The sequence below is a fragment of the Typopeltis vanoorti genome, chromosome 20 (assembly GCF_054136105.1).
Source record: "Typopeltis vanoorti isolate ZY-2024b chromosome 20, IOZ_Tvanoo_1.0, whole genome shotgun sequence".
NCBI lineage: Eukaryota > Metazoa > Arthropoda > Arachnida > Uropygi > Thelyphonidae > Typopeltis > Typopeltis vanoorti.
This window is the reverse complement of record NC_143568.1, coordinates 111,732,853-111,757,921: the sequence shown is the minus strand read 5'-3', so window position 1 is coordinate 111,757,921 and position 25,069 is coordinate 111,732,853. Positions and strand designations below refer to the sequence as shown.

Below are 25,069 nucleotides of genomic sequence, written 5' to 3'. Positions count from 1 at the left end.
ATACAGTTTATTGTGTACGTCTGTAATACTGCAGAGCAGAAAGCAAATGGAGAAACTACTGCTCGATTCTCTCTCTACAGACTAACCGCCATGGCGAGCAAATCTGCACAAATGGCCCCGAGTTACCGGCGTCCCTTAAATGGGACAGGGGTGCGAAGAATCCCCAGGCTCAACATGGTGCGCTCAGTAAAACTAGGAACCTGGAATGTCAGAACCTTGTATGAAGCAGGTAAGCTAAGAAATGCTATCCAAGAAATGAAAAGACTTGAAATTGGAATTTTAGGAATGAGTGAAGTTAGGTGGCCAGGATCAGGCAAAACTTAAGTCAATGACATGACAATATATCACTCTGGAGGTTTGAAAACAACCATCAAAACGGAGTTGGAATAATAATAAACAAAGATATCAATAAGTCACTGTTGAGCTTCATCCCTTACTCAGATAGGATGATGTTATTAAAACTGAAAGGCAACCACTAGATGTTAATCTTATACAAGTCTATGCCCCTACTGCTGACAAGAGTGATACCGAGATTGAAGAATTTTATGATCAATTAAAAGAACTAATGAAAAACACAAAAAAGCATGATATTAACATAGTCATGGGTGATTTCAATGCTAAAGTTGGGAAAGGTAGAAGTGGAGATGTAGTTGGCGAACATGGACTGGGCACAAGAAATGAGAGAGGTGACCGTCTTTTTCAATTCTGCCAGGAAGAGGAGCTAATAATCACAAACACATGGTTTAAGCTACCACCTCGAAGATTGTATACTTGGCGATAACCACAGGATAATAATGGGAATATAGTCAGAAACCAAATTGATTACTTACTAATTAATCAACGATTTCGAAGTTCTATAAAGAGTACAAAAACCTATCCTAGTGCAGATATTGCTTCTGATCATAACCTACTGGTGGCAGAGTTACAACTTAGACTGAAAGCTATGCTTAAGAAACATCAACAAAAAAAGGTTTGATTTGGGAAAATTAAAAAACACAGAGATAAGAAGCAAATTGAGTCAAGATCTGAATCAAGAGCTAGCACTTATCAAGAATGATGACATCATGAGGGTTGATGAATCGTGGGACAAATTGAAATCTGTCTTCATAGAGAAATGTACCAATACCTTATGTCCTAATAGAGCAGTAAAAAAGAAAGATTGGATGACTGATGAAATTCTTTCTCTCATGGATCAATGCAGATCATATAAAAATCATTATCCAACAAAATATACAGAGGTTCAGAAAATTATTAAACACAAGATCAAAAAAGCAAAAGAAATCTGGATGAATGAAAAATGTAAAGAAATAGAAATTCTACAGGAAAAACATGACAATTTTAATCTACACAAAAAGATGAAAGAGACCTCAGGTATATATAAGAAAAAACAATTCTGTATCCTTCGAAACAAAAAGGGAGAAATTATATCCAAAAAGGATGACAAAATACAAGAATGGGTGAAATATATAGAAGAACTCTTTACTGATAACAGACAGAACCCAGAAAATACTTATGAACATATGGAAGGTCCATGCATTCTAAAATCAGAGGTAGAATGTGCATTAAACTCAGCTAAAAATGGTAAAGCCCTAGGACCAGATAGAATACCAGCAGAAATAGTGAAGTTATTAGAAGGTGATAACAATAACATATTAGTAAAGCTATTTAATAAGATCTATGATACAGGCATAATCCCTCAAGACTGGTTACAGTCGACCTTCATCATGCTACCTAAAAAAGTAAATGCGAAAACCTGTAATGACTATAGAATGATCAGCCTAATGAGTCACGTTCTCAAAATGTTTCTGAAAATAATTCAAAAAAGAATATATAGAAAATGTGAAGACACCATCAGTGATACCCAATTCAGCTTTAGAAAAGGCTTGGGAACAAGAGAGGCCCTTTTCTGTTCTCAGCTCTTATTTCAAAAATGTATTGACCAAAACAAGGTAATATTCATTTGCTTCATCGACTTCGAGAAAGCATTTGACAAAGTCCAACATGCTAAAATGATTGTACTATTAAAAAGAATTGGATTAGATGGTAAAGACATCAGGATCACTGAAAACTTATATTGGAACCAAAAGGCATCTGTTCAAGTTGATGACATCATTACAGACTCCATTAACATAAAACGAGGAGTAAGGCAAGGATGTGTGCTGTCACCTCTTCTTTTTAACATCTACTCAGAAGCAATATTTCAAAAAGTCTTGGAAGGAAGAAAGGAAGGGATTAGCGTAAATGGTGAAATCATCAGTAACATCCGATATACCGATGATACAGCTCTTCTGGCTGACAATTTTCAGGATCTTCAAAATCTTTTGGAACTGATAAATGCAGAGAGTGAAAAAATTGGATTAAAAATAAATATCACCAAAACTAAATTCATGGTCATAAGTAAGAAACCAATTCTTAATTTAGCACTTTCTTTAAATAGGAAACAAATAGAAAGAGTGGCAAAGTTTAAATATCTCGGATGCTGGTTAAATGAAGATTGCAATCCAGAAATGGAAATAAAAGTTAGAATTGAAATGGCAAGAAAAAAAATTTCTCTTGATGAAATCAACACTGTGTAACCGCAGTTTAAACTTAGAGCTTAGAGTACACATGGTTAAATGCTATGTATGGTCTGTACTGCTGTACGGTGCAGAAACTTGGACCTTGAAGACAACATCAATAAAAAGACTTGAAGCCTTTGAGATGTGGTTATACAGACGAATGTTAAAAATCCCATGGACAGCAAAAATGTCCAATCAGGAAGTACTGGAACAAATGGGGAAATCATGTAAACTTTTAGATACCATAAAAAAAAGGAAAACTGCATATCTTGGTCACCTACTTCGTAATGAAAAATATAAGATACTTCAATTGATTATAAAAGGGAAGATAAATGGAAGAAGAAGACAAGGAAGATGAAGAAAATCTTGGCTGGCAGATATCAGACAGTGGACTGGTATGAACTCTGAGAGACCTCAGAATAGCTGAGAATCGCTCAAAATTTGCCAAGGTGGTCGCCGACCTCCGATAGGAGATGGCACTCAAAGAAGAAGGAGGAGGTTGTGGAGAAGATTCAGATACGAGTGACCAAGCTGGTGATGGGTCTGTGGAATGTTCCCTATAAGGATAGACTGAGGGAGTGGGGGTTTGCAGACTTTAGCTAACAAGCAGAGAAGAGGGGATATTATAGAAACTTATGTTACTAAAGACTGACACAGAAGAAATTTTTCAATACATGAGGAAAACAAGGGATCATATTTGGAAGTTGTCTAAGAGTGTGGTTAGTAATGGTGTGCAGACTAGGTTCTTTACTGGGAGTGTGGTGAATCAGTGGAATACATTGTCACAGGTGCTTGTGAGTGCCCCAACAGTAAATAAGTTTAAGCGACGTATAATAGGTACTATATTCATGGATAGTGTGGCTCTCGTGCAATGAGTCTTTTGACTTCATGGAGTATCCATATAAATAATAATAATAATAATAAATTTCTCTTTTTATCATGAGAGGTCAGGCTAGGCATGTTAATTAGTATAAGACTTAGGCATCCTAGTCAATTGCATTTGAATGTTCTGTTTGTATATATTCTTGATGATGACATTAATGTAAAGGTCAAATTATAGAAGATAATTTTAATGTGATGAAAGTTATTTATATGAAAATTGTAGCTAACACTATAAATGAAAATTGTAGCTAACACTATAAATGAAAATTGTAGCTAACACTAAAGAAGCTTAGAAAGAGAGGAAAGAGAGCTGTAAAAGGAGTTAGAGATGACAAAGTTGACATGAAAACAGGAGAAAAAGATATCCTTGAAGTATGGAGTAATTACTTTGAAAAACCGCAAAAAGAAACACTCAGTGATGATAGCACAGTGGTAAAAAACCATGCATGCAGTCAGGAATACTTATCCATACTTGAAGTGGAAAAAGCCATCAAAGGCTTGAAATGTGGAAAGGCAGCAGGAGTAGATGATATTCGACCAGAAATGCTGAAGTATGGTGGTATAAAAGTCTTACAGTGGCTGCACTGCATAGTTCAGAAAGCCTGGACAGAGGGACGAATTTCCGGTGATTGGAGTAGAGCTCTCATAGTACCCATATATAAAAAGAGAAATAAAACTGAATGTGAGAATTACAGAGGTATTTCCCTAATGAGTGTTCCTGGCAAGATTTATGCCAGTATACTTGAGAAACTGGTTGAGAAGAATTGTGGAAGAAAAGCTTGGTGAAGAACAAGCTGGATTCAGACCAAATAGAGGCTGTCAGGATCAGATCTTCACTTTACGACAAATAGTTGAGAAAGCATGGGAATATAAGAAAGATCTATATTTAAGTTTTGTCGACCTGGAAAAGGCATATGACAAAGCACCAAGAGAGAAGCTATTCAATACGCTACAGTTATATGGTGTCAATGGGGCATTATATCAAGCAACAATTAGTCTTTATATGAGTTGTAAGTCAGCAGTTAGAATTGAAGGAAGCACAGGAAGATGGTTTAATGTTAAATCTGGTGTGAGACAAGGATGTACATTATCCCCTCTGTTATTCATCATCTATATGGATCACATTATGAAGGAAAGTGATATTAAACATATCAGAATTGGAGATGTTAATGTCTGCTCTTTCCTTTATGCAGATTGATGTTATACTTCTAAATAAATCTGCTACAAGTTTGCAAGATTCCCTGACTAAATTGAATAACTGTTGTAATAGATATTGTATGAAGGTCAGCATTAAAAAGACAAAGACAATGAAAATAGGTAGAATCGTTGAAAATGTCAACTGTGTTGTGAATGGGGAACCTGTGGAACAAGTAAAACATTTCAGCTACTTAGGCACGATTTTGAGTGAAGATGGTAAATTAAATATGGAAATAGACAACAGCATCAACAAAGCTGGTATGGTAGGCAGTCAATTGAATAAATTCATATGGAATAAGAGGAAATTAGTCGGAACACTAAATTAGCTGTATACAAGACAGTCGTCAAACCAGTTTTAACTCATGGATCTGAGAGCTGGGTCAGAAGTAAAACACTTGACCAAAGACTAGATACCGCAGATATGAGAGTCCTGAGAAAGATTATAGGTGTGAACAGATGACATCAATGGCAATATCATATTGAAAACGAGGATATTAGGAAAGAACTTGACATTGTCAACATCCAGGAATGCGTTAACAGAGCTAATCTCAGGTAGTATGGTCACTTAAACAGAATTGGTGAAGAAAGATTAGCAAAACAGGTGTACTCTGCCAGGTTGGCAGGTAAACGATCCAGAGGAAGACCAAGATATAGGTGGATTGATACGGTACAAAGTGCCTTAGACGATAGAAATATAAGATCTGATAATGATAATATTGGAGTCTTGACAAGTAACAGACTGATTTGGAGGAAAATTGTAGATAGGAAGTTAGTAATGATGTAAATTTTTCATGTAGTACTATCATATCCTGTAGACCCCTTGAGGTACATGTCAGGAATTTGATGATGATGATGATGTATGTTTGCCAGTTGCTCCTTTTTCAACTATACCTTGCAGTATACTGTTTGTCAATTCTCCTGATCTGAAGCTTTTCAAATCAGAACAATTTTGGGTAGCTTTAAGTATATTTTGTAGCACTAGTCAGTGATAATATAGAATCATGCTGAAAGCATTTAATTCTATATATGTGTGCAGAAAGAGAGCACCTTAGTAGCTTAAAGCTTGAAATGGTTATGTCCCACTACCGAATCACTAAATGAACAGACAGGCATGCAGACAGATTCTCATCTAACCTCACATTATTAGTGGAATGAATAGATCACCAGTTGATCTGCACAACTGAAAAACTACTTATGAATAAATAATTTAAAGTTAACAATAAGGATGAATTACTTATTAGTAACAACTGTTAGTGTTATGCTTGTGTATTTTGTTTGCCAAGTGTTTTGTTTATGAGTTGGCTTGTTTGAGGGAAGAAAAACACCAGGTAACTGCTTAGCAATGTCTTAAAAAAAGACCTCTTTACAATCAATTTGAATCTGGATCTCTTCCCAGGCGAATGCCACTCAGACAAAAGTTAGTCATAAATAAATTAACTGAAACTTTAATTTTAAGTGAATTACAATAATCCCTCAATTATGACCACAGTGAGAAAGCAGTCTGTGAACTGGAGAACTGAAGATCAGATAATGGGGTTGGATATTAGATTAGTGCATTGGATTGGAGACTAGCTATCTGATAGGTATCAGCAAGTTGTGTATGGGGGTGCGATATCCAGGAAAAGGAAAGTCACTAGTGGAGTGCCTGAGGGATCTGTTTTAGGGCCATTACTGTTTAACTTGTATATTAATCATATTGGCGAGGATTTGGATGGAGATATTCAGTTGTTTGCAGATGATGCAAAGTTGGAACGAACCATGAAATGTAGTGAAGATGTTGTGGCTTTACAGGAAGACTTTAATAGATTGGGCACGGAAATGGGGATGTGAATTCAATGTTGCAAAATGTAAGGTTTTAAAATTTGGAAAACAAAGATGGGATGCAGAATTTATGCTTGGTGAGAATATATTGTTGGAGGTAGAGGAAATAAGAGATCTGGGGGTGATAGTGGATAAGGATCTAAAATTTAGGGGACACATCGCCAAAATTGTGAAGACAACACAAAGACTTCTGGGAATGATGCAGAGGACACTGACGTGTAGAAGTAGGTAGATTCTTGTTCCATTGTATAAGGCTTTGATTAGGCCACACATGGACTATTTTGCCCAGATTTGGTCACCGTGTTTTCAGAAGGATGAAGAGATGTTGGAATGGGTCCAAAGGCGACTGACTAAGGTAGTTTCTGACCTCTGGAATGTTGAGTATCAGGAAACATGGAGAAGATATAATTTGCAGAGTCTGGTGGAGAGGTGAAAGAGGGGAGATATGATAGAGACCTATAAGTTGGTAAGGAGTTGTTATAAGATCAATGGTGGAGAAGTTCTACAGAGAATAGTGGAAGATCAGGAGAGAACCACAGGTCATCCCTAGAAACTGTATAAAGAGGGTGTGAGTAGGGGAGTGAGAGGCAGGTTTTTTTCGTGCAGAGTTGTGAATGATTGGAATGCCTTACCTGAGAGTGTGGTGTCTGCAATGAGTTTGAGTGTGTTTAAGACACGGTATGATGAGATGTGTGTGTGCGATAAAAGGACCTCCCAGATGAGTCTTTGACTCTATGAGGTCTTGGGGTAATAATAATAATAATAACTGAAGATATATAATAACATTGTGGTTTTCACATAAAATAACCCATTCAGGGATCAGTTATTTGTTCTTCTAGCCATATTTCATCAAAATTTGATAGGAGTTTAGCCACCATTTTGCAGAATGCAAACAGGCAGACATGACTTTTATGTAAGTTATTATTATTTATACAGACATTTTAAAATTTTTTATGGAATTTACAACCATGTTAAAAAACTTTTTTATTATCCCGACGTTTCAATCTTCACATCATGATCATCATCTGGAGCGTACATAAGTATACGGAACAAGCTGAGTTACATCATTAACTGTAAGCTAGAGAAACAATGATTTGATCACGTTATTCTACTGGCGTGACCTCTGGTGAATAAAAATAAATAAATAAATAAATAAAATAAAATAAAATAAAATTTTTTTTACATCAAGCTAAATTCAATTTTTACAATGACAGGAATAAACATTCTTTTAGATGGTTTTCTTTCAGAAACAATTGGTGTCCTATTTTTAGTATTACAATTCCTATTTTTTATTTACAATACTGGATTTTCTACAGTCCTGTTTATGGTTGTTCTCGGTGAGGAAGGTCGAATATATACCTTCCATGTGTTTGGGATTTTTAAACCATCATTGTTGTTCAGATTGGGGTGGTTGCTGATAATCTTGCAGGCTTTCTTGAATTTCCGTTCATACCATGTTCTAGTGTGATGTAGACAGCTTGTGGTTTTCCGGTCAATTCTGTGTAAGGTATTAGGGCATGATCAGAAAGGCCAGCTTCACCATAATTATTATATTTAATGTGTTGTTTATGTTCTTTTTGTCTAATAGGAATAGTGCGTCCTGTTTTTCCTATATATGGTATGTTGCAAGTACAATAAATCCGGTATACTCCAGGGTGAGTATACCTAAAAGAAAGGATTATTTATACAGACATTCCATGGAGTCAAATGATTCACTGTGAGAGACCCACAATTTTTCTATGAATTTTGTAAAACATCCAGAAGCTTGACACTGCAACAGAATGAATAGAAATAGAAACGTTTCATGTAATTCTACAAACGGATGGGAGATTTTCCAGAAGGCATTTATACGAATCCCAGTAAGATATACCCAGATATATTAAGGAACTTAATAATTTAATTATTAAGTTCCTTAATCATTTTGAATACATCACTTCAAACAGGTGGAATAAACATGTTAGTATTCCTGAAATTTTAAGCATTTCTATGGATTTGGAATGGAAAGCCTTACAGGAAGTTAAGATAGCTTTCTTATCATTATGTTATTCATGATGTTAGATTTATGGTGTTAGCTGCAATTTTCATATACATAACTTTCATCACATTAAAATTATCTTCATAATTAAATTAAATATAGGTTGAACAGCGGGAAGGAGTGATGACAAGAGGCCATCCCTGGAAGTTACGAAAGGAAACTGTGAGCAAGAGGGTAAGGAGTGGTTTCTTTGTGTGGAGGGTGGTTGAGTCGTGGAATGCATTGCCTGATGGAGTGGTGGGAGCGAGAACGGTCAGTGAGTTTAAAGAGCGGTATGATAGACTGTGTTTCTCAGGGGGGAGGCCTCCCCTCGATGAGTCTTGACAGACTTTATGTCTTAGGAAGGACCTCCCTCGAAGAGTCTTTTGACTCCTTGGAGGCCTGAATAATAATAATAATAATAATAATAATATATTAAGGAATCTAACAATAATGATGTAAACTTAATCATGCAGTGCTGTCATAGTAACCTGAACACCCCTTGGAGGTACATATCAGGAAATTGATGATGATGATGATATTAAGGAACATTCCAAGTTTCATATGTTTGTATTCCATCAAGGTGGAAGCTAGTAATAACAAACAATGATAACAAAAACAATGGTTCAAATGAAAACTTTAATCAGATCACCACAGGGATGGGAAATGAGCACATACATGTTGGCATCATTAGTCAATGTAATGTATTGCACTTATCTTATCAGGCAAGAGTTGAGTCAATATTTTGAACATCCTCACCTTGATTTTAGTACAAATCCTAATGCCTAATTGAAAAATTCAGTCATTTTACTTTGGGCTTTTTTTTTGTCGTTGGTTATATAATTTTGTTCAAAAGCATTTTATTCACAGCAAATTGAAAGGCTACATTTCTGTTCACAATAAAAATGATGAATTTTTTGCTCCTCTTTTTAGTTGTAAGGCAAAACACGAACTTCAAATGACAAGGAAAGGACTGGTGAATGTTTCCCATACTCCAACATGATATTTTGTAGTAATAAATAAAATTGTCACACTCAGTCTTTGACTGATCAGTATTTACAGCATTGAGAGTCCATCTTGCAATCACTGGTGATCTTCATGCTGATTATATTCAGCAAAGTGAGCAACCATCCACACACACACAACTGATAATTATCAGACAAATGAGTATGTATTTTCCACTGCTCGGCCATGTGGAGCTTGATGTGATTGTGGATGCAAGTTTTCCAATGACTGAGTTCTAACTCTTACGGAACCTCCATACGTTACCACTTCACGCAATTCTGGTATGCTAGGAGCACGATGCGGATGACTGCTGCTAGCATTCACTGACCGATTTCCTTCTGTGTGAGATGGTGAAACTCTTACTGGAATAGGTGGTTGCTGGGATTCCATGTTAACCACAAACTCAGTGAGTGTAACATCAGATGTTCCTCCTGATTCCAGGGGTATAGGATGAACCCTGAAGTGCTCCATCATATCAAACACTGTTTGAAACCACAAATGCTGCACACGACACTGGCCTTCTGGATTTATTGTCATTCGTAGATGCTAAAGAAAAAGAGAAAAAAACAGTGTATATAACTGAATGAATTTCATTATTACACTTTATATTATAAAACATTCCCATATATAGCACATCTGATAGTATATATAAAATTACTAGCATTATTGCAAGTTTATATTACCAATAACAATATTTTTGTAAACAAAAATTGATATAATTCCATGTTTTAGTATGCGACATAGTATCAAAATATATCATTTACAGGCATAAAGAGTGCGCAGTGTTAATATCAAATTGCTGAATTTGAGTTTCCAGTTGCTATCAAAGGGCAATACAGCAGAAATACAGACAGCACCTAAGTGATATATAGCATTCTAGCATGGCATAAATAATTGTTAGAAATTGTTTCTGTGTTGAGAAGGAAAGTAGAAATCAAACAAAATTATGTGGAAAGCATTTAAACACAGCCCAAATTATACACATAACTATCTACTCTACATAATGATCTGCATAAAAACATGAGAAATTACAAAATGCACTTAGTGCAGAAGTTAAAAGCAAATGACAAATTCAATTGGAATATGTTTACACTAAGAAATGTTATCAGGAATAGATGCATTTCTTTACTACACCTTCAAGGTCAGCTTTCACCTCTTCATTGAAGACACACAAATACAACTGTTGAATTTAAGCAGTGAAAAATTCATGAAGTATAATGGAACTAAAGTGCAAAGCAAAAAATTTAATGTTGTTATGTCTGGTTACTGCCCTGTTATTATTTTATTATTCACTTATCTTATTTGTTTTTAGCTCTTCCGTTGCCGACAAATTTATATTCTTTAAGTTGACTGCACCAGCCGGCAACTGAAGTCTGAGACACAATTTTAAGCTACTGAAAAGCAATATAGGGATCAAGGGGTTTGCAGTCGTGGTCCCCCCTTTCTTAATTGCTAACGGATTCCCCTACTAATTATGCATGGTCCGAAATTTAACAAGTGGTAACTCAATTCTCAGAACAATGACAGACTCATGAGGTTCAAATTAAAGAAATACATTTATTTTAGACAAATACATATATATACACTTTAGTTAGAAATTTCAATTCTAAAAGAGCCTGAACTTCCCCTCTCTTAAATTTACATATCCCAAAAAATTTACTCTAAAATCTTATAGTATCTATCTCACACTCTTCTTTGTATAACTATATTCAGGCTATGTTAATTTCTACTGAGTTGCTCAGTTCCCATATATGGGAATAACACATATACATAGATACATTCTACAACACTAGTGTGAAGCATATCAGACGTACTCCGTCTTGCAAAATTCACATGAGACAATATTCTCTCTTATGTTCAGGCTTTATCCTCTCCCAAAATTCAGTTAATATTTAAATTCAAATTCAATACAATGATAACAATGTTTCTTCTAACATAAACAGTCCGAAGCCTTGGTTCCCAGCTCAGCTTAAGCATAGGGTGTCACTTGCTCTTTAGACGTAGACAGAATGTCCACAAGATTACAGTTCTTTAGATACAAAGTAGAAGTTGACTATATGGAGCTCCTTAACGTTCTGTTTCTTATACCCTCTTTGGTTATCATTCAATTTAATACAAAAGCTTGCATCTTACCGTTCTTTCTTTTCTGATAGTTATTGAGACTTCCTTAGCTAGATCTCCGGGTTTCCTCACCGTATATATCTTATGCCGTCTGCGACATACTTCTATTCTTTTCGAAAGAGATTCGCCTCTTCACTGTTTTATACGTTGGCATGGCTAACCAATGGCTTTTCTGGAACTCTGGCTGCATTCCTCAGTTGTGGCTATGGTCGACGCGGCACATACAGCAACGGGAAATGTTGCTAGGCACGGAGGCAAGCTTCACAGCTATCCAGCACTTCGATCAGGAACCGGAACAGAAAGTAAGAGAACAATTGAATTCAGGGCCGAAACCTATATAGCTCATGTGAGCACCCTCTCTTGGTGGCTACGTCACGCACATAGCAGCGGCTGATTGGTCACCGCAGCTCCGAACTGTTTTTGACATGGCTCAATACATGTATTATCTTATATACATCTTTCAGTAATTATACATAATTTTCCTTTGTTAAATAATCTTCAAACATTATTTATTTACATTATGGGTTTCTCAAAATTTACTTAATATCTACTAAAAAATGTTTAGACATAGTTCTGAATCACCAAGATGCACATTTTCTTCTGAAGGCATAAGCATGTCCATATCCATGGCTTTTAACATTACCTTATGTTGGGTCGGAAATAGGATGACTCATTAAAAGTGAATCATCACTTTTTCCGACACAACGATGTGACATATGTTCTGATTTTGGATTCATTTGCTCTGTTTAGTCCATTGGGCTGAATTTCTTAGACCTTTATTTATAATCAAAGTAACTTGTATTCCAAGTTCAGTTGTAAACTGATTGATCAAAGTATCTCTGTTGAATAAAAGTTACAAATAATATTGAACTCATAACTGCAGTTACAGTGGGTAAAATATTGCCTTAACTAAATTGAATCACTGTTGTAATAAATTTGGCATGAAAATCAGCAATAACAAGACAAAGACAATGAAAATAGTAGAAATATTGAAAATATCAACTGACTTGTGAATGGAGACTCTATAGAACAAGTAAAATACTTCAGCTACTTAGCACAATTGTTAGTGAAGACTGTAAATTAAATATGGAAATAGACTACAGAATCGACAAAGCTGATTAAGGGAAGTCAACTGAATACATTTATATGGAATAAGAGAGAAATTAGTCCAAACACTAAATTAGATATATACAAGACAGTGTTCAAATCAGTTTTAAGTTATGGATCTGAGAGTTGGATTAAAAATAAAACACTTGGCCAAAGACTAGAGACCACAGATATGAGAGTCCTGAGAAAGATTAGGGGTGTGAACAGATGGCATCAATGGCAATATCATATTAAAAACAAGGATATTAGGAAAGAACTTGGCATTGTTAGCATCCAGAAATGTGTTAGCAGAGCTAATCTCAGGTGGTATGGTCACTAAAAGAGAATGAGAGAGGAAAGATTAGCAAAATAAATAAGTGTTCTTTTCCAGGTTGGCAAGAAAAAGATCCAGAGGAAGACCAAGATACAGGTGGATTGATACAGTAAAAAGTGCCTTAAAAGACAGCAATATAAGATCTGATAATGTTGGAGTCTTGACAAATAACAGATTGATTTGGAAGAAAGTTGTTGATAGAATGTTAGTAATGATGGCAGTGGTGTAGCTAGAGCAGTTGCCGCTCAGGGCGGTCCATGAGTTTGCCGCCCCTCTCAATACACACCAAAAATACGACAAAAAGTCAAAATGACGTATAGGAAAATAAATGAAAACATTATATTTATTTTTGAAGTAAAACTTTAATTTCAACATTCTAAAATGTTATTTTTCTTGCTTTTCTGTTAGCAAAATCGTCGATGACATTGGCGAAATCTATTTCATAGTAATATAGGTAATTCTTAACCAATTTTATTTAGAAAAACTCCTCTCACAACTAGCAACACTTACAGCAATTATGAGGAAAATTCACAGCAGTATTACAATATTTGGAACTGAGTTCTCGAGATTGTATTTTAGAATTAACTGCAAAAGTTCCAAAAGGTTTAAAGTGCCGCCTGGGGCACACCACCCCCTCCACACCCCCCTAGCTATGACACTGAATGATGGGAGTTCTTCATGTAGTTCTATCATAATATCCTGTACATATCAGGAATTTGATGATGATGATTCTCAATAATGAACAGCCAATGGCTCAATGCAGCTTGGCCCTAGAATAAGTGTTTTGATTCTTGATATTATAACCCGATAATGATATGATGACATTACCATGGGATGATAATTTCAATTATCACAGATTACTTACTTAGTGCAGATAATTTCCCTTAATGGGAAGTTGCTTGTTATTAATTTCCTTATTATCCAAGTATCAAACATTGTCACACCAGCAAAGGTGTATTAGATCAAAGGTGTATTAAGTGTATTAGAAGAGAGGTGATATGATTGAGACTTTTAAACTGTTGAGAGGTGGTTACAGGGTTGACACTGGGGAGTTCTTTCACTTGGTTGAACAGAGGGGAAGGAGTGATGACAAGGGGCCATCCCTGGAAGTTACGAAAGGAAGCTGTGAGCAAAAGGTTGAGGAGTGGTTTCTTTGCATGGAGGATGGTTGAATCATGGAATGCATTGCCTGATAGAGTGGTGAGGGCAAGAATGGTCAAGGAGTTTAAGGAGTGGTATGATAGACTTTGTGTTTCCTAGGAAGGACTTCCCACGATGAGTCTTTTGACTCCATGGAGGCCTGAATGATGATAATAATAATAATCAGTATTTGTGTTTTGCTAAACTGTTCTCTGATTGAGATCAATTACTCTGCCTTATTCAAAATGACTTACAAAGTTCATCTCATTCATAATGATTGTTAATAATACTAATAAATTTATATCAGGCAGTTACTTAATGTAAATTTATTTAAATCTTTCTACATACAAATGCCAGCTTTTTTGATTTATGTCTCTTTGGAAGAAAATACTTCCAAAATGAAGAAACTAAAACATTTATATAAATGTTTGATATGTCTCTTCATTGTGTATTTTATATCTAACATAATTTTTTTAATAAAAGAAAGTACTCCAGAGGATTACTGCAGTAGTGAGAAGGATGCCTCCAAAGCATTAAGCTTTGATCTGACTATCTGGAATGCTGTTCACAGCTGGTTTACTAGGGTTTTAATAAGGAACAATAAGGATAAAAAGTAGAGATAGGGAAGTAAATACTTCCAAAGCATTAGGCTTTGATTAGACTGCATCTGGAATGCTGTTCACAGCTTGGTTTCTAGAATTTTGGTAAGGAACAATAAGGAAATGCTGGAGAAAGTTCTGAGGTGGATCACAATGGTAATAACAGAACTGCTGAATGCCATAAATAAGGATTAAATGAGAAAGTACAATCTCAGAATGTGGTAAAATAGGTAGAAAAAGAATAAATTAATATGAATGTGAAGTATAAAGTGCCAAGAGGGTTTGGTATAATGGTGTCCATAATTGCAATCGTGTAAAGATTTTTATTTGATTGCCAGGCATATTTTTTTTTTTTTTTTTTAATGTGGTTCCTACCCATGAAAGGTTATCTGGTAACCTATAATGCATTTTGTACCATGGATGGGCTAAGGATTTTTTTTTCTCTATTTTATCAATTGTATATACATATATATATATATATATATATTTGTATTTTTAATTTAACTTGTACATAGTCCAGAAACCCTGCTCCAAAGACCAAACATGGAACTTTTTCAAGCTTACAATAAGTGGGGCAGTAGTCTCACAATGGGCAATGAAATAGCTTCAATAAAATTGAGAGAGTGAATGAGAGCAAAAGTTGCTCTCAAGATTTGAAAGCTGAGTTGGTAAAGATGAAGCAAGAGATGAAACAGACGTGGAGGGAAATGAAGAGAATTTCAGATGTGTATGAATAAAGAAGATGAAAATGAATGATGTCAGTATGAAAGAAGTAATGAAAGATCCACGAGTGGCATTGTTTGAGGATTCAATTATTAGAGGTGTAGTAAGTGAGAAAATGCACAAGGTTTGTTTTTCTGGAGGTAATATGAATACAGTGATTGAGGCGTTATATATGAGGGGTAAGCGAGCAAAAGCGTTGGTAGTGGTAATAGGAACAAATGACTCAACTGGGAACAAGGAACATGTAAGATTGAATATCAGGAGGTGTGATAGGAAAGGTAGTCAGTGTGTGGTCCAGGTATGACAGTGAAGAATTGAGGCAGAGAGTGAAGATTGTGAATAATATGTTAGTGGAGACATGAGGAAAAGGGAGTGCACTTTATGTGGAATGAGTTTGAAGGACGAACTGAACTGTATAAGAGTGATGGACTGCCTTTGAATGATTTTGGTGCGAATCATTTGGAGAGACTGTTGCTGGAAGGTACAGAAATGAGTGCAGAGAATGAATCTGATCAAGTAAGAAACAATGGAAAAGAGCAGGAGAGTAAGGAAGGAGAGATTGAAATGGTGGCTATGCAGAAATGGGCAGCATGAGAATAGAGCATGAGAGAACAAGTGTGCAAGACAAACAGGGAGGCTCAGGGTGGACAGGGGAACACAGCATGAGAGAGAGAGAGAGAGGTTGATGCTCCAAGAGGATGTGATTGTGTGTGTAGATAAAAAGGAAAGGGGATGACCTGGGATCAAGGGAAAACAGATGTGAAGAAAGTTCTTAGATGAATAAGGAGAAAAAAAATAGCTAGTGTTAAGTATGGAAAAGTTACATCTAATAAGTGGTATCAGTGAAACTTGTTATAGATCTAGGAATTAGCTGTTATGTTTGTATACAAACGGTAGAAGTATAAGAAACAAGGCAAATGAAAGGGTTGCATTGATTGAGTTTGTTGACCCAAAAATTGTTGGAATGAGTGAGACATGGTTGGATGAGGATGACAACTTGACAGGAATAGAGATAGAAGGGCATGATGTGTTTCATGAAGATAGAAAGAATAAAAAGGGAGGGGAAGTGCTATTGATGATAGAGAAAGAGTTATGTCCACACAAAGTAAAGATGCAAGAGGGAAATAGTGGCGGTGGTTCTGAGGCAGTATGATGTGAGATAGAGGTGAATAGACTGAAATACTTAGTTGGATGTTGTTATAGACCTGGTAATGTGGAATGTAGTGACCATTAAATGTACAATCAAATTAGCCAATCAAATAAGAAAAAGGGTGATAATTATGGGCAATTTTCTTCTTCTTATTGTGCTATCTTCTATCGAAGGTCAGCAACCATCTTGGCAAACAAACTGCGCTCTTGTGCTAATCTGAGCAGTTGTGCACTGCTCTTTCCTGTCCACGTCTTGATGTTGTCAAACCATGATATTCTTTTTCTTCCTCTAGTTCCTTTGCCACCAATTCTTCCTATCAAAATAGTTTGTAGAAGTTGATATTTGCTGTTTCTCATGATGTGGCCAAGATATGATGTTTTTCGTTTCTTGATTATTTGTACAAGATGTTTAGCTTTGCCAATGGATTTTAAGACATCTTCATTGGTAATTTTTTCTGTCCATGATATCTTTAGCATTCTTCTGTATAGCCACATCTCAAAGGCTTCGATTTTCTTGATGGTTGTCGCCTTCAATGTCCATGTTTCAACTCCATAGAGCAGAATAGACCACACGTAGCATTTCAGCATTCGGCATCTGACTTCCATGTTTAGGTCTTTATTGCAGAATAGTGTTCTCATTTTCATGAAGGACTGCCATGCAACTTCAATCCTTGTCTTTATATCTATTTCTGGATCCCACCGTTCATTAAGCCAGCAACCAAGATATTTATATCTTGACACTTGATCAATATTTTTCCCACTGAGTGTCAGTTTCATTGATGAGGCTGGATGTTTGCAGATGATCATGTATTTTGTCTTGTTGATGTTTATATTTATTCCCATTCTTTGGCTTTCTATGTATACTCTGTCAATGAGTTTTTGGAGATCCATAATATTATCTGCAATTAGCACGGTGTCATCTGCATATCGAAGGTTGTTAACAATCTTTCCATTTATTGCGATTCCCTCTGAGCATTCTTCCAATGCTTTTTTAAAGATTACCTCTGCATATATGTTGAACAGGAGTGGTGAGAGCACACATCCTTGTCTCACCCCTCTTTTGATGTTAATATCACTGGTGGTAATGTTGTCTAATTGAACGGTAGCTGACTGATTCCAATACAGATTTGTTATTAGTCTTATGTCTTGTTCGTCTAGCCTTATTTGTTGAAGGACTTCTATTAAGTTAGTGTGTCTGACTTTGTCGAATGCTTTTTCAAAATCTATGAAACACATAATGGGCAATTTTAATTATAGCAATATAGACTGAGATTATGCGATAGCAACTAGAAGTAAAGAAAACGAGTTTCTCAAGTTTTTGAGGGACAACTACCTCAAGCAGTATGTAACAGAGGGCACACGAGGATTGAAGGTCTTGGATTTGATCATCTCATCAGAGGATATAATTACCGTATTTTTCAGACCATAAAATGCACCATTTTACATAGAAAAATCGACTGAAAATTGGGGTGTGTCTTATGGTCAGAAGGTAACATTAAAATATGAATCTTTACACTTACCGAAGCTGTTAGTGAAGTTCAATTACTGGTGCAATATATTAATAAAATTAGTAAGTATGCCACTGAAGGTAGGTACCTAAGTTATCTCGCTGCATGTGGGTGAATCACCGATTTAGAGCGTCAATAGTCATTAGTGTACAAACATATGTGCTTTTGCTTTTCACGGTTCGTTTGAATTATTTTTTATAAGTCGTTAAAATTTTTATCTTAAAATTAGAAAAAATTAGTGTAAAACAAAAATGACTTTCATATAACGTGAGTTATAAATTAAATGTGATAAATTATGCAAAACAATATAGAAACAGAGCAGCAGAAAGACATTTTGGTCCACCACCAACAGAAAAAATGGTTCATGAGTGGAGAAAACAAGAGGAACAATTAAAACTGCTATGTAAACACAAGAAAACGTGCCATTTGCACATAGAAAAATGACCAGAATTAGAAGTGCAAATGAAAAATTGGGTAACAAATCATCGAAACATGGGAATATCTGTTTCAATGAAAATGATCATTTTTGAAGCGAAATGATGGGCAACTGCTAATGGAATTTTAGATTTTACCGGATCCCCGTCTTGGTGCTTTAGATTTATGAAAAGACATGGGTTATGCATGCATACAAAAACCATTCTAGCCCAAAAAATGCTGGCTGACTATGAAGCTAAAATTATAGAATTCCATAGATTTGTCATATCAGTGAGAAGGAAATTTAACTTTGAGCTTAATCAAATTGCGAACATGGATGAAGTGCCTCTAACTTTTGATGTTCCTTCAAATAGGACAGTAGATTCAAAAGGCACCAAAATCAATAGTGATCAAAACAACAGGTCACAAAAAAAACTAACTACACTGTAGTTTAAGCTTGTTGCGCAGACAGAACAAAACTACCCCCCCATGTTAATCTTCAAGAGAACAACGTTACCGAGAGATGAAATTCCTTGTGGCATTATTATCCACATTCAAGATAAAGACTGGATGGACGAAACAGGAATGAAATTATGGATACAAAAGATATGAGCAAAATGTCCAGGTGCATTGTTTAAAAAGCCTGCAATGTGGGATCAATTCAGAGCGCATAAAACAGAATCAACCAAGAAGCTTCTAAAAGAAATGAATACAGAATTAGCTGTCATTCCTGGAGGCCTTACAAATCAATTACAACCCTTGGATGGATTTATTAATAAACCATTCAAAAATTTTATGCAGGAGGAGTGGAACAAATGGATGGCAAAGCCAAATCATGAGGTTACAGCAACAGGACATATGAAACAGCCAACAATTTCAGAAGTATGAAAAATTCATGGGAAGCTGTGAAAGAAGAGACAACTATAAAGTCATTTAAGAAATGCAGGATACGTAATGCGATGGATGGTACTGAAGATGATGCAGTTTTTGAAGGGAGCGACAACAATAGTTCAGATGAAAGTAATACAAACGGTGACATTAACAAGACGAGTGATAGTACTGAGAGTGAAGATGAACTGAATATTGCTAATACAAATGATTGTAACAATAAATAAAAATTAAGTAAGAATTTGTAAATATCTTTATATAATAAAATATTGTTTTCTAAAAATCGTCTCATAAATTTGAGGTGCGTCTTATCATCTGAAAAATACGGTATATCCTCTTAATATTATCCTCCAAATCACCCTCCAGTTTGAAGTGATTATCTGGGTGATTGCCAGCAGTGTGAAGACCTCTGTGAGGAAAGGGTATATGTGGAACTACAAGGTAATGATTATGAGAAGCTCAGGAGACAGCTTGTAACATCCCTGAAAGTTATGAAAAGAAACTGTGAGAAAGAGGGTGAAAAGTGGTTTCTTTGCATGGAGGCTGGTTGAACAATGGAATGCATTGCCTGATGAAGAAGGCTGGAAAGGAGATAATTGCTGCTTGGGTGATATTCAACAACTACCTAGTAGAAGTAATGTCTAAATATATTCCAAGGGTGAGAATGTTAAATAAGATAGGTGTGAAATGCATGAGTGAAGAGATTAAGCATGCGATATAGTGGAAAAAAGCATTATGGAGGCAACATAAGAGGAGTGGTAATAATCAATTCAATGAGGATTACAAAGAACAGACAAGGAGTGTGACTTAGTTGATAAGGATAGCAAAAGTGAAGCATGAGCAGTAGTTAAGTAATGAAGCCAAAAAAAAAAAAAAAAAAAAAATCCTAGGGAGTTCTTTCGATGTGTAGCCGGCAAAAAAAAAAAAAAAAAAAAAAAAAAAAAAAGCATGATTATGGAAGGATGACACTGATTGGAGAAAATAGTATAATAACAACTGATGCAGAGGATATAGTTGAAATATTTAATGAGCAGTTCATAAAGGTCTTTCATTCCTGTGAATGTGACATCATAAAAAAGTTTGAGAACAGCTGATGATGAGGAGGAGAAACTGACTGTAAGTGAGCAAGAAGTATATAGGGAATTGATGAAACATTTGATGTTAATAAGGCTGTGGGACTTGATAATATATCACCATGTATTCTGAAGAAATATGCCAGGGAGTTGGCATCTGCTTTGATATATTTGTTAACATGAGTCTTGCAGTGGGTCGAGTTCCAAAGGAGTGGAAAGAAGGCAAGCTTGTGCCACTATATAAGGGAGGTAACAGAACTCAAACATCAAATTATAGGCCTATCTGTGTATGTCAGTTGTTGTAGTTAAAGTGTTGCAGAGGCTGGTAAGAACCAGGATCCAGAATTGGGTTAACAACAGTGGTATTATTTATGATCAACAGCATGGATTTGCTAAAGGGAGATCATGTTTTAGTGATCTACTTACTTATTACAATAAGGTGACAGCTTCCTTGAACCGAGAGGGATATTACTATTATTACTATTATTACGGGCAACTCCAGGGAGTCATTAGACTCATCGAGGGAGGCCCCAAATCATATTCATCACAACTATTTGACATTCATACAGTATCTATCATACCTCGCCTTAAACTCATTCACTGTCACAGCATCCACCACAGACTCAGGGAGCGCATTCCACTCATTCACTACTCTAAAAGTAAAGAACCCAGCTCTAACACCTTTACTAACCACACTTTTGCCCAGTTTCCATGGATGTCCCCTAGTCCTCCCACAACCAGCCCTGTTCTCAAAAATATCTTCTGAATTAATTTTATAGAAACCCTTCAGTAATTTGAATGTCTCAATCATACTCCCCTCCTCCGCCTATCAACTAATTTTTGCAACCCACAAATCTTCAACCTGTTCTCATACGGTTCATTCCACAGACCTGCTATCATCTTGGTCACTCGCCTCTGGATCCTCTCCACCTCCTCCCCATCAAGAAGAAACCTAGGTGAGCAAATCTGAGCACAGTAGTCTAGATGGGGTCTTATCAAGGCTCGATACAGAGGAACAATAACCTGCTTGTCTCTGCTTGTCAACGTATTCTTCAGCAACCAAGTGATTTGATGAGCTGTTTTGGCCACTTTTGCAATGTGTCCCCTAAATTTCAATTCCTTATCTACCAACACTCCTAAATCTCGTGCCTCATCAATTTCCTGGAGCACGGTTCCACCAATGCCGTAAACTGCCGCCAATCTTTTCACCCCAAAATGCATAACCTTACATTTTGCCACATTAAACTGACATCCATTCTCCTTAGCCCAGACCTCCAATCTATCCAAATCATCCTGCAAAATTTTGATGTCATCTGCATTCACTACTGCCCTACCCAACTTCGCATCATCCACAAACAAATGAACTGTTCCTCTCAGATCATATCCTATATCATATATGAACAAATTAAACAGCAGTGGTCCAAGAACAGATCCTTGTGGCACACCACTAGTCACAGGCCGTCTTGTGGACTCTACTCCCGAGTAAACCACTAATTAAAATCGGACGATCTCTAGGCCACTCCATATTGGGCGAAAGACCATCCATATCTCAGCGTTGGTTCCACTCAGTGACGGGCTCCCCGACCACTGAGCAGAACCGCTCAAATTCCGAGGAAAGTAATTCACCGACAAGAACCCCTCAGCGGGCCCTGCCGGAGAACACCCTCCCCGGAGATTCAAAGTGCTCCCTTAAGGCAAAAACCTTAAGGGAGTGAACTCAAAAACTCACAACCAGGATAACAGCAACAGCCGAACCTCAGTTTACTTCCTTGGTTCAGCATTGCTAATTGTTACCCGGGAAGTCCTAAAAAGGACTTGAAAGCTACTATATACAGTAGTATACTTAGATTTTGCAAAGGCTTTTGATAAATTATCGCATGACAAGTTGATAGTGAAACTAGAGAGGATGAGGTTGGATATAAGACTAGTGCAATGGATTGGAGACTGGATGTCCAATAGGTATCAGTAAAGTTGTATATAGGGGAGCAATATCCTGGAAGAGGAAAGTCACTAGTGGTGTGCCTCAGGGGTCTATTTTAGGGCCATTGCTGTTTAACCTGAATGCTAATGATATTGTGGAAGATTTGAATGGGAATATACAGCTATTTGTAGATGAGGCAAAGTTATGATGAACTATGAGGAGTAGAGCAGATGTTCTGGCCTTACACTTGAATAGATTGAGTGAATGGGCAATGGAGTGGGGATACCAGTTCAATGTTGTGAAACGTAAGGTTTTAAAATTTGGGAAACAAAGAATTTACACTTGGTGGAGATATATATTATTGTAAGTGGAGGAAATAAGAGATTTTTAGGTGATGGTAGAAAAGGATCTAACATTTAGAGGACACATTGCCAAAAGTGTGAGGACAACATAACGAATTCTGGGAATAATGCGGACGACACTGACTTGTAGAATTATGGAGAGTCTTGTTCCATTGTATATGGCCTTGATTACACCACATATGGACTACTGTGCAAAGATTTGGTCATGTAATTTTCAAAAGGAAGAAGAGATGTTGGAAAGGGTACAGAGGCAACTGACTAAAGTAGTTTCTGATCTCTGGAATGTTGAATATGAGGAAAGGTTGAGAAGATGCAATTTACACAGTCAAGTGGATAGGAGGAAGAGGGGTAATATGATAGAGGCATATGGTAAATGGTTGTTATAGGATCAATATTGAAGATTTGTTTCATAAAATGGTGGGAAAACAGGGGGGGGAGAACAAGAGGTCATCCCTAGAGGCTGTATAAGGAGGGTGTGAAAAGCAGGTTTTTTGCCTGCATGGTTGTGAATGATTAGAATGCCTTGCCTGAGAGTGTGGTGTCTGCAGAGAATATGAATGTGTTTAAGGCAAAGTATGGCAAAAGGATCTCCTAGATGAGTCTTTGACTCCATGGGATCTTAGGATAAAATAGCTGAAGATCACCAGACAGTCCACATGATATATCGGTTACAAACAAATTAAACTGCAGGGCCCAAGAACAGAACCCAGGGGCACGCCACTGGTTATCCTCCTTTTCTGAGACACTGCTCCATCATACACAACCTGTTGGTATCGTTAGAGAGCCAATCTCTGATACATCTAACCAATATACTATCTATTCCCATCCTCTGCAGCTTGTACATCAACTTATCATGTGGGAATCTATCAAACGCTTTTGCAAAGTCTAAGAATATCACTGTATATGATTCTCCCTTATCACATTCGTCACCTTATCAGAAAATGCAAGTAAATTACTGAAACAGGATCTACCCTTTACAAATGCATGCTGACCTTCATAAAGAATGCCATGCCCACCAACCCAATTCTGTATTCTATTCCTTATCAATCTCTCCAACACCTTCACTACAATTGCAGTTATACAGACTAGCCTATAGTTGGAGACTTCTGTCTTAGAACCATGCTTGTGGAGTGGCACTCTTTCCACTCCATAGGAACCTACCCACTGCAAGACTTTCATTAAATAACCAGGTCAAGGGTATAACCAACTGTGGTGCATATTCTTTAAGCATATGTGGTGATATGTCATCCATTTCCACAGACTTATTCACATCTAACCCAATCAACATCTGATACACTTCAGTTTCTTTCACATCCAATTCTCCTAATACTTGCCTCTCTTCTATATATTGTACAGGATAATTTATACCAGTATGATATACGCTGACAAAGTACTCATTCAATAATTCCACTATATCCTTTGCAGCTGTTAGTCCACTGCTATGACAATCCACTAATGTTAGTCTGCCATAATTATTCTTCCTTTTGCTTGCCATGTAGTGGAAAAATTCCCTCGAGTTCACCTTGGCCTGACCAGCCAATCTCCTCTCATACTGCACCTTTTCTTTCTTTACCATGCTCATCACCTTTCTAGTCCGCAGCTTATACTCTTCATGGATCTGATCACCACCAACTGTCTTGTGCCTACTCCATAACATTTTCTTTTCCAGCACAGCTTGCTTGATTTCGCTGTTCATCCATTTCACTCCCACTCTATTTACTCGATTAACCCTCGGTATGCAGTTATGCATTGCTTTTGTGACATACTGCCTTATGAGTTTCTATGCATTTTGAACATCCTTTCTGCTCAGCTCATCTACCCAACATACTGATGCTAACTGACTACAGATCTTCCTATACCCACCTGCTTTATACATCCACATGTATCCATTTTAGTGACATTTTCTTGTTTCATCACTTCCCAAAAAAGTAACTCATGATAGAGCCTCTGCTACTAATGGCTCAGTTAAGTAAATCTGAACGCGGTTAGTAGTTGGAAGGGGGTCCAAACATTCGATGCTGTTGGCACGCTCTCCCTCGATGAGTTTCTGGATTCCCTGGAGGTGTCAAATAATAATAATAATAATAATAATAATAATAATAATAATGAGCACTTTCACCAACTGGTGGCAGTGTCAACACCTCATTAACAACTACATCTTGTGAAGTTATCACCAAATCCAAAACATTAAAGCCTCTAGTTGCTTCAATCTCATTCTGCTTAAGATACTTATTTCTCAGAAATTCCACAAACTAGCTCTCCTTGTTCCCATAC

General features: G+C 36.6%; 1 protein-coding gene across 1 annotated transcript in view; it reads right to left on the bottom strand.

The window, feature by feature from the left end:
- Positions 1 to 9,092: 9,092 nt before the first annotated feature.
- Positions 9,093 to 25,069, bottom strand: part of LOC150095799 (SH2B adapter protein 2-like) — a 187,299-nt gene continuing 171,322 nt past the window's right edge. The window contains 1 exon segment of the mRNA XM_090409973.1: positions 9,093 to 10,023. Coding sequence (XP_090266099.1) covers positions 9,628 to 10,023 — 396 coding nt within the window. The 3' untranslated portion in view covers positions 9,093 to 9,627.